This window comes from Phoca vitulina, unplaced genomic scaffold (genome assembly GCF_004348235.1).
Source record: "Phoca vitulina isolate PV1807 unplaced genomic scaffold, GSC_HSeal_1.0 scaffold122, whole genome shotgun sequence".
Taxonomy (NCBI): domain Eukaryota; kingdom Metazoa; phylum Chordata; class Mammalia; order Carnivora; family Phocidae; genus Phoca; species Phoca vitulina.
In genome coordinates this window covers 774431-791880 of record NW_022589825.1, presented here as the reverse complement: position 1 = coordinate 791880, position 17450 = coordinate 774431, and the positions used below count along the sequence as shown (strand labels likewise).

The following is a 17450-nucleotide window of genomic DNA, read 5'->3' as shown; positions in this document are numbered from 1 at the left end:
CAAAGTACCACGAACTAGGTGACTTAACAGAAATTTCTTTTCTCATAGTTCTGGAGTCTAGAAATCCCAAATCAAGGTATTGGCAGGGTTGGTTTCTTCTGAGGCCTCTCCTTGGCTTGTAGTTGGCTGCCTTCCTATGACTTCACATGGTCTTTACCTCTGCACCTGTGTCCTAATCGCTTCTTCTAAGGAGGCCTAATGACCCCATTTTAACTTCACTACCTCTGTAAAGATTCCATCTCCAAACGAAGTCCCATTCTGAGGTACTGGGGGGTTAAGATTTCACAATTGAGCCTGTCATATGGTGTTACCTATAGGCAAAGAAAAGTAGAGTAGGAGGGTAGGGAGCAGGGTGAGGGGAAGGAGTGGAAAGGGAGAGTGTGGAGGAGGGGTGGGAGAGGAACGAGGAGGGGAGGAAGTAGGAGCAGTGAGAAGGGGGAGGGAGGAGGGAGTGGTTACTGGTTGGTAGACAGCTATATGGAAAGGGCCACCTGACAGCTGTGATCTTCAGGACGCAGTTAGCTCACAGAGACCTCAGAGAATCTAGGATGGGGGCATAAAAAATACCTGAATTAATTCTTCTGGGCATTACCCTTTAACCAAACTGGAAGCCAAAGGGCATGGAAAACATTTGATGTAATCTACACTGGTAAGCTTGGGGGACACAGAGCAGGGAGGAAAAATGGATCAGAGAGGACAACTAAGAGATTTCTAGCACATGCACACCTGAAATAACCATAGTTCATACTTTGCCATATAGTCTTAGAACTATTATGCCCTCTGAGGGACCTAGGGCCTGGCCAACTAGAAAAGTTCTTAAGGACTCATACATTCAGAGGACAGTTGTGTAATAGTTCATAACACTCAGAAAACACTGTATAAGAGTTTGTTTCCTTCGTTCTTTGAAACTTTGAATAGGAGGCCTAGCAAACAGATGGAGCTTAGCTCACACGCTTGAACATGTTAGAAATACCACATTTTAAAATTGCCTTTAGGGGCACCTGGGTGGCTCAGTTGGTTAAGCGTCCAACTCTTGGTTTTGGCCCAAGTCATGATCTTACGGGTTGTGAGATCAAGCCCTACATCTGTGCTCTGCACTCAGCAGGGAGTCTGCTGGAAGATTCTCACCTTCTGCCCTCCCCCCTGCATGTGCATGCATGTGCACTCGCGCTCTCAAGTAAATAAATCTCTAAAAAAATAAATTGCCTTTAAATGAACATAAATAAGATCCTGACATTCAAATGTAGCACGTTGCTGGGATGCCCACTTAAGTTGTTACTAGGGATTCCCTATCTCCATTAGTTGTACAAACATGCTATGGTCTGATCTAGCATGAGATTCCCACTGTCATCAGATACCTGATCACATTGGTTAGAGATCAGATATTCATTTACTGAATTGGCATGATTTCTTCAGATCCGTTGCTCCTGCCGCTTCTATCCGGGCCTCTGGATTAGGGGAATCTTTGGTAAGACTAGGTGCGCAGCTTTCCTGAGCCCACCATAGTCTTCCTTGGATCCTGATTCGGAAAACTACTCATGTCTCCACTACTGGAAGGACCCACAAACCCTGACCTCTCTTCTCTTGTTGCCTTCAAATGCCCTCCATTCCCATCCAGAGACATCTGGCTTGATGTTATCAAGTAATACAATTCTTTTCAAGACATAAAAGCCACCGGCTTCAAGCAGCTTCTACTTCCAGTTCTGCCACAAATCTCCCTCTCCTGATCTCTGTAAGAAATGAGAGGAGAGAAAAATTTAAGAACCCAACACACATGTTAATATCCCAATGACCGATAATTCAGTCATTTCCAGTTAAGTTCATATGTGGTTTCTTTTTACTTTAGCTGATTTCTTCTTGTTAATTGCTTTATTTTTTTAAAGACAACACCTTAGGAATATTCAGGAGAGGCCTAAAGGACTTTATTAGGACCTAAAACAGGCCATCTCATTGATTAAAAAAAAAGAAACAGAGGGCAATTATAATAAATGTATGCAAACTATTACCAGAATCTCTGTTGATTTAGCAAGCGTCTCTATTTTGAAGCCACACAGGTGTAGTTTCATCTAGCCATCTTGATGACTAAATGGCTTCCTTCTGAAACTGAAGGGTGGATCTGAGAGTTTATTTCTCCCATGAGATTCAGCGCCTAGCTAAAGTGGTGGTTCCATAATAAATAGTTATTATAATTGTTATTTATTGTTTTCATCAATATCATTATCAACATAAATAGGCCCGTTTCCCACCCAGGAGAATGTATGCAGATTGGTACGGAAGCATGTTGTGAAATGACTCTCATGACACCCATCAAACACCTAGAAAGCAAAGAAGGTAGCCATTAAATAGAAGGCTTGTTTTGCCTAAGACAAATTTCTGGCACAGAATAAAAGTTCAAGGATGGTAATTCTCTCTCCTCTCTCCCTTCCCAAAAGGAAAGGGTGAAGACTATATTCCTAAGATCTGTGGTTCTCAACCTGAGGTCTCCAGACTTTTTTTTTTTTTTTTTTTTTTTTTGGTCTCCAGACTTCTAAGGGACTTTAAGGATACCATTAAGAATTGAAACCTCATGAGACGCCTGGGTGGCTCAGTGGGTTAAGCGTCTGCCTTCAGCTCAGGTCATGATCCCAGGGTCCTGAGCCCCCCCACATGGGGCTCCCTGCTCAGTGGGGAGCCTGCTTCTCCCTCTGCCTGCTGCTCCCTCTGCTTGTGCTCAAGCTCGTGCTTGCGCAGTCTCTCCCTCTCTCTGTCAAATAAATAAAAATCTTAAAAAAAGATTCTCTCTCGGGGCGCCTGGGTGGCTCAGTAGTTAAGCGTCTGCCTTCGGTTCAGGTCATGATCCCAGGGTCCTGGGATCGAGCCCCGCATCGGGCTCCCTGCTCCGCGGGAAGCCTGCTTCTCCCTCTCCCACTCCCCCTGCTTGTGTTCCCTCTCTCGCTGTGTCTCTCTCTGTCAAATAAATAAATAAAATCTTTAAAAAAAAAGATTCTCTCTCTCCCCCCGCCCTTCCCCCTGCTCTCTCTCTCTCTCTCTCAAAAAAAAAGGAATTGAAGAGCTCTTTTCTTGACTTTCTTCTTTTTTTCTTAATTCATTAATTCATTATGAAGGTAACACTTAGCTGAGCTTTCTCTAGAATCAAATGAGATAATATATTTAAACGTGCATCATGAGCTATGAATGATAATGGTTAACAGTCTGTATATAGAAATTTCAGCTATTAGTAATTGTGCCTATGTTTTTGTGAAAAAAAATTCAAAATATAAAAGTGTTTAAGGAAGAGGACAGAAGTTGGAGACAGTCTATATTTTGTTAAAAATATAATTAAACAATTTAGAAAAGTCTTTTTTTTTAAGATTTTATTTATTTATTCGATAGAGACACAGCGAGAGAGGGAACACAAGCAGGGGGAGTGGGAGAAGGAGAAGCAGGCCTCCCGCGGAGCAGGGAGCCCGATGCGGGGCTCGATCCCAGGACCCTGGAATCATGACCTGAGCCGAAGGCAGACGCTTAATGACTGAGCCACCCAGGCGCCCCAATTTAGAAAAAGTCTTAGGATAAGCATGAAAAGATTAAAAATAGAATGTGTTTATCAAATTAAAAAATAAAAATAGAATGTGTAAATTCCAAATTTCCAAAGAAAACTCCCTTGGTCCAAGAGAAGGCAGGAAAAGAGAGGAAGGGGAAAATGCAAAGAAAAAAACACGATAAACAAAACACAAAATAGGAAGGCAGAAGTACATCTACATCAATAATAATAAATGCAGATAGATTAAACTCATAGTAAAAGAAAATCTCAGATTGGATTTTTTTTCAAGGCACAGAATGTAGTTTCATGCTTTTTCTCAAAGATGCCCTTAAAATTATCCAGAAAAGTTCAAAATAAAAGGATGGAAGAATATATATTAGGTAAATACTAAGCAAAAGAAAGCTGGTGTAGGAAAATTGATACAAAAACACAGTAGCATGGCACAACACAAACATCATACCAAGCAGAGGTAGTCAATCTACTGAGCAAGAACAACTGTGAGATATAACCAAAATGCAACTTTACTTTTGTCTAATACTTTAAGCTTTGCCCAGGCCCCATGGCTTTGTTGCTCACTCCAAAGAGCCCTACAGTCACTTTAAATAATAAATCTAGCTTCGTTTCAGTGACTAGAACCCCCAGTCCCTAAAAAAAAAGAAGAAGAAGAACCCTCTGAACTCAAAGTTAAACCTCTCCTCCCTCAGCTAGCACCAAATTCAGGTGGACCTCCCACCTTTGGAGTAAGGGATGTGTTGGGTTTCTTCTCTTTCCCCATCCTCCCCAGCTTGCTAATTTTGACTTCAGGCCTGTCTAGGGTTGAAGGGAGGGAGTAAACAGAAAGCTATGGTTGTGTAGTAAGTTGGCTTCATGCTTTCTGGGTCTAGCTGACATTTAAAGCAGACTCTCATGTGAGGCGCCCCCACTGCAACTTTTGTGTCAAAAGCTAAACATTCTATTGCTGTTTCCTCTTCAGCTCTGGGTTTTCCAGCTGTCCATTCCATACAGTTTCTCTGATGGAATCCTTAGCACCCCCAAACAGTTCTCTTCAGCAGGCCCCTCAATACTAAACATTGTACTCCTGCATGACCCACTTTTGATACATGAGAAACATCCATATATCTTTTGCCCCCAACAAATTGGGAGTATAGACATCCTAATATAGTCACCTCTCCTTTGCTCCCACCATCACCACAGTGGCATTCTTTAGCCCATAAGATTTCTCATGCTGGATTCGGATCCCATTTCACTGTGCCTCCAAACTCCAGGAGATACATATCAAGCTTCTTGGGGCCCAGCCGAAAGCCTTGGGATGAAGGAGAAAGCACCCCAACTCTTCCCCCTTGGACACCCACTCCGAAGAAATCCTCCTCACAAAAATTCCTTCTCCATATCTCCTCTCTCTTGACCCTTTTAGTCCTCCTTGTAAGTTTTAGAGCTGCTTCGTTATTTCCTTTGAAAACCTGGCTTTAGACTTTCCTATCTGTTAAATCTTGGTGCAAAAGAGGAAACTTCCAACTTAACATTCCTCATGCATATTTACACCAACCAATCTCCCAGTCCTGGAAGGTTACCATCTAAAGTTTAAAAAAATTTAAATGGTAGGAGTATGGGTTTTGGAGTATAATGAACCTAGGTTAGAATACAGGCTCCACAACTTACTAGATTTAGGGCCTTGGAAAATACACTCCCCGAGTTGTTTCTTCTTCATGTAAGGAAATACTGCTACCTGCCTTACAGGGTTCTTATGGGTTTTTTTTTTTTAAGATTTTATTTATTTATTTGAGAGGGGTGGGGAAGGAACACGAGCTGCGGGCGGAGGCAGAGGGAGAGGGAGAAGCAGGCTCCCCACTGAGCAGGGAGCCTGACACGGGGCTCGATCCCAGGACCCCGGGATCATGACCTGAGCTGAAGGCAGACACTCAACCGACTGAGCCACCCAGGCGTCCCTCTTATAGGGTTTTAAGAGACTCAAACCAAAACGCCAAACACTGCATCTGGCCCTTAGTGGGCACTCAAGCAAATGTTAGGTTCCTTCCCATCTTGCCTTTTCCCTTTCTTGAAAAACATAGCTTTGACACTCTCTACCATAAAGAACATTTGTAAATGTAACAAGGGGAGATACAGGTATGCTCTTCAGTGCCATTTCTGTATTCCAGAGTAAGCTGTCTAATGGATACAGTATAGGAAAAGGGACGATATGATCATACCATTCTCATTTTGGGAGTTACCCATCTAATGCAGTTGAAGGTAGGGGACACAATCATGTCATTGAACTGGTTCATGTGTTTTCCTGAACCTGAATTTTAACTTCTAGGTTGAAAATCAATAAAGCATACATACTTCGAGCTCCAGAACTTTAGATTGAGAGTTCAGTGCCAAACTCATCAATAGCTACAGGACCTGGTAATACCCTTCCCCTCTTCTGCCTTAATCAATCAAAGATGTAAAACAGCTGATGTTATTTAATATGTGTGAGACACTAAGTGGTCTGTATAATAAATCACGTAAACCTCACAACAACCCTAAGAGAAAGTAATGTGATTATACTCTTTTAAGAAAAGGGGCACAGAAGCCAAGGACACAGAGCTAAAAGTGGTAGACCTGGGACTCAAGCACAGTTAGTTAAGCTCTTTATTATACTAGCCTGCCTCTTGGAAAAATAGTACAACTATTGAGAAATGTGAAACTTGAAATCTCATCTGTGAAAGGACCCTGACCCTGTCACCAGTTCAGGCCCTCCTGGAAGCAAATACCAAGACAAGAGTTGACATACAAGAGATTTATTGGGGGAAACACCTATGAAAGATACAAGGAGAAGGAGCAGGAGATGGGGAGAGCCTTTAGACTGTCAGGTCTATCTCACACCTGTGAAAAGAGAAGTAAGGAGGGAGGATTAGGCAGAAAGAGTCCCAGACTGTAGTGCAATAAGGAGAAAGTCTGTACCAGGCCAATGGAGAGTATAAGCAAAGATCAAAGGAATCGTCCAATGAGCAGAAATGGCCCAGCTCTAGCTGCGCAACTGTGCTCCGTGATAGTGTGGGAGCAGTCTGGGGAAAGTGTGGCCTTAGCATAAATGTCAGGGGAGCTCCAAAGGTTCTTTGGAGGAAACAGCTGTGTGTCTCCATGGCTACCACAGACCTGGTGACTTTTTCCTGGCAGTCATCCACATACCTTCTACTGATTGGAGCCTAAATTTTTGCAAGGAACCTGAAGACAATCCCTTCTATACGAAGCCACCAGAGGGGCTCCCACTCTCAAGCACTGTCACCTAAAAGCCTGGGTATCCTGGTTAGCAGAGGGCTCTATCCAGGGTCTGGGAGCCTCAGTGCTTTCTGCTCTGGAGTTGGCTAGGCAAGTCACTTCTTAGACATGTGATGGGGATACCAGCCTTCTGTGTGAGCAGGGAAGTGGTGAGAACCCCAGAGCACCAGGTTCTGGAGGCTGCTGACCACCCACCATTAATGCCTCCAAAAGCATCTTCACACCAATTTACAATTGGATGATGGCCCTGGCCCCCAAGTCATGGGCAGGGCCTGCAATGCATAGGGATGTTCACACAGGAGGTGAAAACCCTTTTCTCCTAAGCTGTTGGACCACATGCCTTCGCAAGTTCCCTTTACCCGGAGTCTTCTCTGACTCCGGGCCTGGGCTGACACAGACATCAGAGGCACTGCACGCACACAGCAATGTTCAGGGCAGAATCACCGACACAGGCTGGGGCACATTGAGGCCCCTTTGGGGAGTCTGCGCAAGGAGGGTCGAAGAGGGATGGGTGACGTCTTGTCTGAGGTCTAACCCCATTTGTGGAAAAGCTAATTCACTAGACTCAGAAGAAGAGCCAGCTCCTTCTGCTTCAGCCCCAGGTTACCTGGTCAGACCCAGGTCAGACATCTACCTACTCAAAGACCGTCCCAACCAATGCTTCCAGTTAGGAATCCTTGGGACTTTATCTCCTCCCCTTCAAAAAGTTCCCCAAAAAAGAAGGGGGAAAGGGGGGAAAGGCCAAGTGCTCTGACCTGCAATGGGGACCGCTGTTGCCCTCCAGATAAGTGTGGCCAGGACAATTTGGCCACCAGCCTCAGAGGGTTTGGTGCCTGCTGCAGGCTGGAGCAGAGAAACCAAAATCAGACCCACACTGGAGAGACAAGTGTGACTTGGGTGAGCCTTTCCACCTCCTACCTGAGCACCGCCCCTCTGAGCACCAGCGGGGTGGATTCTTCCTGTCTTGTCAGACTGGCACAGTGAGCCTCTGGAAACTTCTCTCGCTCCAACTGGAATCCAGCCCGACCAGCATCCATCAGGCTGCCATTGCCATGGCCTTGAAGAATGGTCTGGAAATGTGAAGATCTCCCAAAATGGCATCACAGTGAAAATCAAAAGCCAAGGGCACATTCATTCTTGCTTTGCTTCACAGAAAATGTTCTGTTATCACACGTGTCACTTTTTCTTTACAATTTGTAATTTTTTGTTTCAGTGCTTTGGAAAAAGCATTTGCCTTTGAATTCTTATGAATATTTTCTTTTAGTTTCTTTTTCTCACTTTATAGTTTTTATTCCCTCTGGGCACACAGAAAACCATACTTCCTATCCCCAGAGCACCCCCAGCCTCTTGCTGTTGGATAAGGCCACACGACTAACTTGAGCTAGTCAGCCCTGTGCAGCAGTGATTTCTATTACTTCTAGACTATTATTTTAAGGAGGAGTGAGAGATCTCCATGACACTCTCCACATGCCAATGACTAGCGATATTCCAGGTAGTGGAGCTTCTGTCAGCTGGGATCCCTAACAGACTATGGGAAGCAGAGCCCTCTCACTCCTGACCTTCACCAACATATGTTGGGCATTTATTGTGTGCTAGACGTAAACCTTTGCTGCGTTAAGCCACAGGGGTTTGGGGGGTGGTTACCCCAGCATAAGCTTAGCTTAACCTGACAAACACAGCAATGGCTCTCAAAATTTAGAGTGCAATAGTCACTTGTGAAACTTGTTAAAATGCCTATTGTGTCACAAAAATATACTGGGGGACAGATTTATGGCTTAGTGATGATTACTCTTTTAGCTGATTTAATAGATCCTTTAAAACTGTATACATTTTCATTTTTAACCTTATAATAGTATTTGTTACCCAGGTAATAGATACTCTCTTTGGAAAAACAGAAGACACAAGCAACAAGGAAAAATTAACATAAAAATACAGACTTCTGCCACACAGAGATATTGCTAACCTTCTGATGTTATTGTGTCAGGAATTTTCTTGTGAAAAAAGACCATCTTTTCCCTACAGGATAGGAATGGAAAAAAGAATCCATACTGCTCCTTTCGAGAGAGCTCTATCAACTCTCCTAACAACCCCCACCCCGCGCGAGCGCGCGCACGGGCACACACAGACACACACGCGCGCGCGCGGCAGGACACACACACGCGCGCGCAGGAGTGTACACCTCAGGGCCGGAGCGTAGGGAATGCCGTCCCAGAAAGGATTGTCCGCCCGCCCCCACCCGCGGGGGCATCCCGGTATCAGCCACGCTTGCGCCCATCTGCTGGTATCCGGGGTGCTTACCTCGCTTTCTCCATCTTTCGCTCCACACGTCCACATCCTCCGCACTAGGAAGCTGACACCCACGCAGGGTTCCCGCCCACCTCCCCAGCATTCCCCATTGCCCACCATTTTCTGAATCTAAATGGCTAGAGGGCGTGGCTGTGGTGTGAGAAGTGCAGAACAGGACCTGCGGGGGGTCCTTTTACCCTCCCTTTTCCTTTCCAGTGACTTGCAGGTGCCTCCCACCTTCACACTGACTTGCGGGGAACCCAGGCGTGTTCCTTCTCCTCTTTTTTACCTGGGCCAGAGACCAGCCTGCTTTCAATGCAATAGGGAGCTGGTACCCAATCCTGACCGCCCGTTCCCTCCCCAGCTCCCTCACCCAAGCCCACATTTTTTGCCCCCAAATGAACCCGCGCAGGGGCAGAAAATGGGTAGAGGCAGTGCAATCCTGACTCGCTTTGGTGTTCGCCCTCGCCTTTGGATATCCTCTGCCCTTTCAAACCTCCTTAGATCCAGGGCAGGCAGTAGTCTCCTGTTCTGTGTGGGGTACAGAAGCGCACCCGCCTGCCTCCAACGTAATAGGGAGACGGTGCTCAGGCGGGAAAGAGGACTCAGACTACAGTGACTTAAATTCACGTCTGCTTTTTGCCCAACGAAGCCAGTGTTATCAGTGAGCTCAGGTCCCCCCAATTAACCCTCCTTACAGCACTGCAGCAGAAGCCTGGTCGCCCCTCCCCAGCCGGTCTCCTCCCTCTCCCACACAATTTGACTTAGTCTTTTCAGTCTTTGCCAGAAACATGAAAAGTGTATCATTGCCCTGGAATTTATACTTGCCTTTCTCAGATTATCAGGGAGGATCAACCCGTTGGGGTTAATCGACCATGTCTCCTTTTTTTCTCTCCTGCTCCCTACACTGTCCACCTCCCCTCCCCCAAGACCCAGAGATCTGCCATATCCCTTGCAGTCCTGCCCAGGCACTTAAATGGGATTGAGGAAATGAGGCTCCATGTGAGACTGAGAGATTTATACTAGATTTTTAAAAAAATATTTGTCAGTTCTGTTCTATACGATTATTACCATTACTGATAATAGTAATATCCACCTACATCCAGTTTGTCATTAGAAAATAGAAAAGAGGGGCGCCTGGGTGACTCAGTTGGTTAAGCGACTGCCTTCGGCTCAGGTCATGATCCCGGAGTCCCATGATCCAGTCCCGCATGGGGCTCCCTGCTCAGCGGGGAGTCTGCTTCTCCCTCTTCCCCTCCCCCCTCTCATGCTCGCTCTCTCGTTCTCTCTCAAATAAATAAAATCTTTTAAAAAAAAAACTACTTTAAAAAAATAAAAGAAAGAAAGAAGAAAGAAAGGAAGAAAAAAAGAAAGAAAAAGAAAGAAAATAGGAAAGAGCTATTTATTGTCATTTGGGAAGCAGGTGGTAGATTCAAGGGGGGGGTGGTAAACAAATAATCCAGCCACCTGTTTTCCCTGCTCAATAACAACACAAATATCGATCCTTTAGGCAGCCACTTATTTGGAAGTTTGAAAGGTACAGAGCAGCTGGAGGCTCCCCTTGTGGGGGAGGGGCGGTTTTCCATGAAGTCAGCCTCTGAGGTCATATAATCTCATAATACCAAGGACACCTTGGAATTTCAGATTTTAAAAGCTGGTCACAATGTTCTGGTCTTCAAAATTATTATTAATTCAACCTCCACAGTTGATCTATTTCCCACTTCCCTACCACATTCACATCCCTGTTAATCCTTTCCAATTGCAACCAAAAATTTTCTACTACTTAACACCCCAGGGATAGATCTAGGTTGTGGGGCCTGAAACTTACAATTTGGGGGACCCTCTTTAAGAAAAGAAGCATTAAAAAGGTATGTGTGATGCAGGCAATTAGGTACCAAAGTTAATATTTATTTATAATGAGCAAAGAAATGACAAAATTTGGACAGCTGACATATGTGAAACATCCCAATTTCCATAGAAATGTTGACACAAAATGAACAAACTTTTTAGAATTTCTAAAAGTAAGAAAGACTTTTATTCAAGCCCAAGGTGGGACGGCTGCCTGGGAAACATGCTGTTTGCAGGAAAGAAAGTGTTCAGGAGAATGAATAGTTTTTACAGGGTTATATACTTTTTACATCTTAGAAAAACTCAAAAGACTATAGCATATTGGCAGGAATCATGAGTTTTATTGTAAAGAAATGCAGGGTGTGGGAGCAATGATCAATATCTCAAGGACAAGATGGTTTTCCTTTAGGCTACTCTTTCACAAAGCAGGTGTACAATGCATGCGTAGTGGGCCATAAATCAGGCTTTTGGTTTAAACAAAGTTCATATATAGTCATGTTGACTTAGAAATCTAAAATGACTTCCCTTGTTTATCAGGCCTTTATAGAGAGTTTTTCTCTCATCCCAAATAACATTTTTATTAACTGCCTGGTACACCTCTGACCTTTTCTCCTACAATTTTTTTGGCTACAAATCCCTTGATCCTCTCTTCATATGACATCTTTGTTATATCATTTTTCCTAGAGAAAATGTTAAGATAATTCAATCTTTCCTTTGCATGGAAATTAAATTATTATGATTATGTGATTATAATCAGTTTATTACGATTATTGATAGACGTTTCAACTTTACTACTCATTACTGGTGAAGGCAAATTTTTAGTATTGTCAAATTTGAATAAATTGCTGTCAACCTCTCTCAAGTTTCTTTCTTATGTGGGCTTAAGATTTATTTTAAACTTTCTTGTGCACATTCTTATCTTAAATATTCTTAATAATGATGCAGTGTCATGCCAGTGTCCTGAAGGGGAACAGAATTTGCCACCCCAAAATGTGTCTCTTTGGCATATTTGGCATAAGGATTATTTTAGGCTGATTATTCTTTAAAAAACAGCATCCAGGGGCGCCTGGGTGGCTCAGATGGTTGAGTGTCTGCCTTCTGCTCAGGTCCTCGGGTCGTGATCCTAGGGTCCTGGGATCAAGCCCCACATCGGGCTCCTGGCTCAGCGGGGAGCCTGCTTCTCCCTCTCCCTCTGCCTCTCCCCCTGCTCACGCTCTCTCTCTGTATCTCTGTGTCTCAAATGAATAAACATAATCTTTAAAAAATGAAATAAAATAAAAATAAAAAACAGCATCCACAGGAAAAGCTCTGAAAACTGAATAGAACTTACCCTTTTGAAAGAGGCATTTACATCTATAAGGGAAACCTCAATTTGTAAGGGTGTCTCCCTTCTCTGTATACCAGGAAAAAAAGGATGACTAATTCTCTAAGAACTCTTGGGGTACTTGGCTGCCTAAGTTGGTGGAGCATGACACTTGATCTAGGGATCATGAATTTGAGCCCCATGTAGGGTGTAGAGATTACTTAAAAAAAAAAAAATCTCTAGGAACTCTTATCAATGGGGAAGGCAAAGACCTAAATCTGCCTAACAACCTTACCCTAGTTTACTGTGCTTTGCCTGGTAACTTCCCTTAACTGACTCCCCCACTCCCAACATCTTCCTTTGTCCTTAGCTGGAATTGGTATTTAAGGTGGTGACTTGGGCCATTTTGGGGAGTTACTCAGTTTTTCTGGGCTTCTCCCATGTATACAGGAGATATACATGTTATTAAACTTATTTGATTTTCTTCTGTTAATCATTTATTACAGGAACCGGGGTTGGGGGCGGTTCTCAGCCAAGAACCCAGAAGGGTAGAGAGAAAATTATTTTTCTTCCCCTACCCCCTTCAAGGCCATCCAGCTGGACTAAGAATTACATTTACATGAGACAGATTAACAGGGGGAAAATAAAAGCTTTATTATGTGCACACAGAGGCCCAGGAATGAAATTGAGACCTAAAGAAATGACCAAAGCGGCTACTTTTTATACTTTTTAGACAAAAAGACTAAATAAATCTGTGAGGAATTGATAGGACAGAGAAAACTTAACTTTGGGAGCTTTAAGAATTTGGGCTGGGGTAGTAAATTAGTAAAAAGTAACAAGAGTTGTTTCTACAGCCTTCTCAGCCCTGAATTCCCTATCTCTGGTGATAAGGATGTTTCTTTACCCCCTGGGACAGGGAGGGGACCTTTCCCATGGGAGGCTTATTTTCTGTTATCAGGAGGACAGAGGAGGGTCTGAGCGTCCTTCTTGCACAAGCTGTTTCTTAAGTAACTTTTATTTAAAATAATCATATGCCAGGGGTGCCTGGCTGGCTCAGTCAGTAGAGCATGTGACTCTTAATCTTGAGGACTTTTTTAAAAAAATATTTTATTTATTTATTTGTGAGAGGGAGAGAGAGAGAGAGATTGAGAGAGAGAGAGAGAGAGAGAGAGAGAGAGAAGGAGCGGGGGAGGGGCAGAGGCAGAGGAAGAAGCAGACTCCCTGATGAGCAGGGAGCCAATGTGGGGCTCGATCCCAGGACCCCGGGATAATGACCTGAGCTGAAGGCAGACACTCAAGCGACTGAGCCACCTAGGCGCCCCTTGATCTTGAGGTCTTGAGTTCAAGCCCCATGTTGGGAGTAGAGTGTCCTTTTTTAAAAAAAGGAAATAGATAAATCAGTCAATCAATCAATCATATGCCAAAATGGCACATTTTAGGGCAGCCTGCCCTTGGCCCCTACAATGGTATCTTAGTCGATGTCAGTATTTCATGCCAAATCACCCAGAAATTAATATGAACCTGTATAGATATGATTGGGCAAAGCCACAAACACGGTTGGTGTAAGAAAGACAGAAATCCATTTTTGATAAATCATATTGTACATACAGGACAGCAATGGAAGTCAAGACTAAAAAAATATCTTGGGATCAGCTAATGAAGTCGGAAATAGTGTCAAATGCTGGTACATGGCTGGTGTTAAACAATCATGCCTTTAATTTGAGTTATAAGATTTGTTCATGGGGGCGCCTGGGTGGCTCAGTTGGTTAAGCGACTGCCTTCAGCTCATGTCATGATCCCGGAGTCCCGTGATCGAGTCCCACATTGGGCTCCCTGCTCAGCGGGGAGTCTGCTTCTCCCTCTGACCCTCCCCCCTCTCATGGTCTCTCTCTCTCTCCCTCTCATTCTCTCTCTCTCTCAAATAGATAAATAAAAATCTTAAAAAAAAAAAGATTTGTTCATGGTTCACTAAGCGTATGAAATGCATTAAGAAGGCAGCATTAGGCTCATTAGCCTTAGACTCACACCAACCCTGGTTTGAATCCTAGAGTTTCTACTCACCACCTTGTGCAGCCTTACTAGTAATTACTTAATTATACCTAGAAGGGACTGAGAAACACATGGATCAATTATCCAATTAAACCTAAACTAAATGTAATTCCAAATCACTTCCTCTTAGCTTGATGTAAAACATGCCTGCATCTATCTCACCACCAAAAATGCGACAGGAAGTAGGAGTGGAAGAAGACAGTAGTCTTAAATTGCAGTCAACATTCTTGCTCCAACTAACTTTACAAAAATATATGAGACATAGCATGGCCCCTATATTAGTTTTCTATTGCCATGTAACAAAATACCATACTTAGCTGTTTAAATTAACACCTATTTATTTGGCTCACAGTTTGGTAAGTCAGAAGTCCAGATGTGTTATAACAGGGTTTTCTGCTCGGGATCTCTTAAGGCTGAAATCAAGGTGTCAGCCAGGCTGCATTCTCATATGGAGCTTAGAGCCCTTTTTCAAGCTTACATGATTGCGGCAGAATTCATTTTCTTGTGGTTGTAGGATTAATAAGATCATACTTTGCTCCTAGCCAGTAGCTGGAGTCATTCTCAGCTTAGATGTCACATTCCTTGCCACATGGCCCCTCTATCTTCAAAGCCAAAAGTGGAAGAGCCCCCTCGTGTTGAATCGCTTTCATGCTTCAAATCTCTCTGACATGAGGATGGGCCATCTCTTTAAGGGCTCATCTGATTAGGTCAGGCTCACTTAGTGACTGCCCTTTGATTAACTCAATGATTTGAGACTCTGATAGCATCTGAAAAATCTCTTTTGCCGTGTAATGTAACGTAATCACAGGTGTGATACCTCATATTCACAGGTTCCATCTAAAATCAAGAGGAGGGAATTAGGGAATTATGAAAGTGTGAAGGTCACTGAGGGGACCATCTTAGAATTTTGCTAACTATAACCCTTCCCAGAGGCCTTATATGGTGCCCATATGAATCCAGGGGCCATGAAACGTAGGTGTCATTAGCTTCAAGGTGAATTCACCTCTGCATTACCTCTACCCATTCTGAGTTTTTCACTTCACCTATACAATCGTATCCTGCTAACGGGACCCCTAAGCCTCACAACCATACACAATCGTGAATTAGTTACTGCTTATAGTTCTAACAGAAGTTATAAACTAAATTGACCAACACCGATTTTGCATTTAGCTAGACTGGGGATGGTAGAGCCTTATATCTTGGGCATGCAATGAAAAGCAGTCATGATTTCTTATATATCCACCAGAGTATGTTAGGTTGAGGCTAGATAGGGTGGGAGAGACACAAAGGCCAACCACAAAGAAATGGTCCTTGTTCTCTAGAGACCTTAGGGAACCTCATACTTTGCCTGCTATGTGCCCCACATGAGGATGGTTGCTTTGAATAGGCTAGTGGGTTATTCCACACATGGCCTCCCAGCAGTCTGTGAGGTAGGGATTATTAGCAAGTCTCCAAATAAGAATTTGGAGAGAACAATGTCCAGTGTGGATTGGAGTTATGAGAGAAAAATTCAAAGGAGCAGTAAATGACCAAATCAATCTTCATGTTGCCATTCTCAAGTGCTCTGGATGGTAACCCCACAATCCATTGAATAATCTTAGATTCTATATCTTGACATTTAGGGCTCTTCAGGATACAACCTGATTCACATATTCTCAGCTTTGCCAACCATTTTTCCTCTGCTCCAGCCAAAAGACCCCTAATCAGTGTGTGACCCAAACATGCTTTATACTTACCCACTCTGTGCTCTTGCTGTACCATTATCCTAAAATGAGAAATTCCCTCAGACTTGATAGTATAAAGGAATAGGAATAGGCAATATAAAGGAAAATACATCTCATAAAGAAATTGTTCTTTGGGATATTTCAGGAACATACAAGTAGGGGCCCCTGGGTGGCTCAGTCGGTTAGGCATCTGGCTTTGGCTCAGGTCAGGATCCCAGGGTCCTGGGATCGAGCCCCGCATTGGGCTCCCTGCTCAGCGGGGAGTCTGCTTCTACCTCTGCCTCTCATTCGTGCTCTCTCTCTCTCTCAAATAAATAAAATCTTTTTTTAAAAAAGAACATACAAGTAGACCACAGGTCTGAGAGACATGAGAAGCCAGCCCTATGACAGCAAAGGCTTCCCGCCACCATTGCTTCTGGAGAAAACCAGCTAGTTTAGTTCAACCTAGAGAAAAAGGGATTCTTTCAGAGCACTATAGACCCATTGCTTGGTTTGTAGTCTATGTCTGATTTCATCACTTATCATGGTACATACATGATCTCCTTCACTTTGAACACTTTTGATCCTTTCTTCCATCCTTTCTCATGCTTCCCCTTTTGCTATAAGTTCCTCAATTTGTTTCCATGCACTTTTTTTTTTAAAGATTTTATTTATTTGACAGAGAGAGAGCGAGAGCAGGAGCACAAGCAGGGGGAGTGGGAGAGGGACAAGCAGGCTTCCCACCTAGCAGGGAGCCCGATGTGGGGCTCGATCCCAGGACCCTGGGATCATGACCTGAGCCGAAGGCAGAGACACTTAACAACTGAGCCACCCAGGTGCCCCTTCGGTGCACTTTTTGAATAAACATTCTAGAACTTTTCTTCTGCCAAACTGAGTATAGTTGGAAATATTCTCCTCCCAATGAAGTAGATCTTCACCAGCCTTGCTCACACACAAAAAAAAAAAAAGCAAAGAAAGAAAAAGAAAAAGAAAAAAGCCCTTAAGTGCACAGCATTGAAAACTCCTTCTCTGAAAAGCAAACACAGAAGAGAGGCATTTCCAGTGCAATCTTAGAGAGAATGTCAAAGCTTACCACCTGGGGCACCTGGGTGGCCCAGTCAGTTAAGCATCTGACTCTTGGTTTGGGCTCAGGGTCGTGAGATCAAGCCCTGTGTCAGGTAGGCTTAAGATTCCTTCCCCCTTCCTCTGCCCCTCCACCATCCTCTCTCTCTTGAATAAATAAATACATCTTAAAAAAAAAAAAAAAGCTTACAGCCTGGACATTAGGCCTTGGTGAAGTGGCTCACTGAGTAGCAGATGTGTTACCTTGTAGGTTAGTCCAAAATTTTTTCCGAGAGCTGACAGGATTAGGAGTTTAAAAAGCAGTGCTCCCACAGTTCTGGACTCCTCTGACTTGGTGAGCATTTCATGTTACAGGGGCTGCCAAGACCACCGACCTTTGGCCATACCATAGTGA

General features: G+C 43.8%; 1 protein-coding gene across 2 annotated transcripts; it reads right to left on the bottom strand.

Annotated features, from left to right (window-relative positions):
* Nucleotides 1-1266: 1266 nt before the first annotated feature.
* On the bottom strand, nt 1267-9502 carry LOC116628538. 2 transcript variants are annotated; one of them, XM_032398927.1, is made up of 3 exons: nt 9083-9502; nt 7703-7854; nt 1267-1730 (listed from the first exon to the last, which is right to left on the bottom strand). In XM_032398927.1, the coding sequence occupies exons 1-3, from the start codon at nt 9188-9190 to the stop codon at nt 1658-1660; spliced, it is 333 nt and encodes a 110-aa protein (XP_032254818.1). In that variant the 5' UTR covers nt 9191-9502; the 3' UTR covers nt 1267-1657. The 2 variants fall into 2 exon arrangements, with proteins under 2 accessions (XP_032254818.1, XP_032254819.1); XM_032398928.1 differs by lacking the exon at nt 1267-1730 and adding an exon at nt 6309-6388.
* Nucleotides 9503-17450: the final 7948 nt, after the last annotated feature.

Excerpts from the sequence above, each read along its gene's own strand:
- LOC116628538 (XM_032398927.1), bottom strand. The coding sequence starts at position 9,190 with ATGGTGGGCAATGGGGAATGCTGGGGAGGTGGGCGGGAACCCTGCGTG. Across the intron at positions 7,855-9,082 it reads CGAAAGATGGAGAAAGCGAG|ACCATTCTTCAAGGCCATGG; the intron begins GTAAGCACCCCG and ends TCACATTTCCAG. Across the intron at positions 1,731-7,702 it reads CTCAGAGGGGCGGTGCTCAG|AGATCAGGAGAGGGAGATTT; the intron begins GTAGGAGGTGGA and ends CATTTCTTACAG.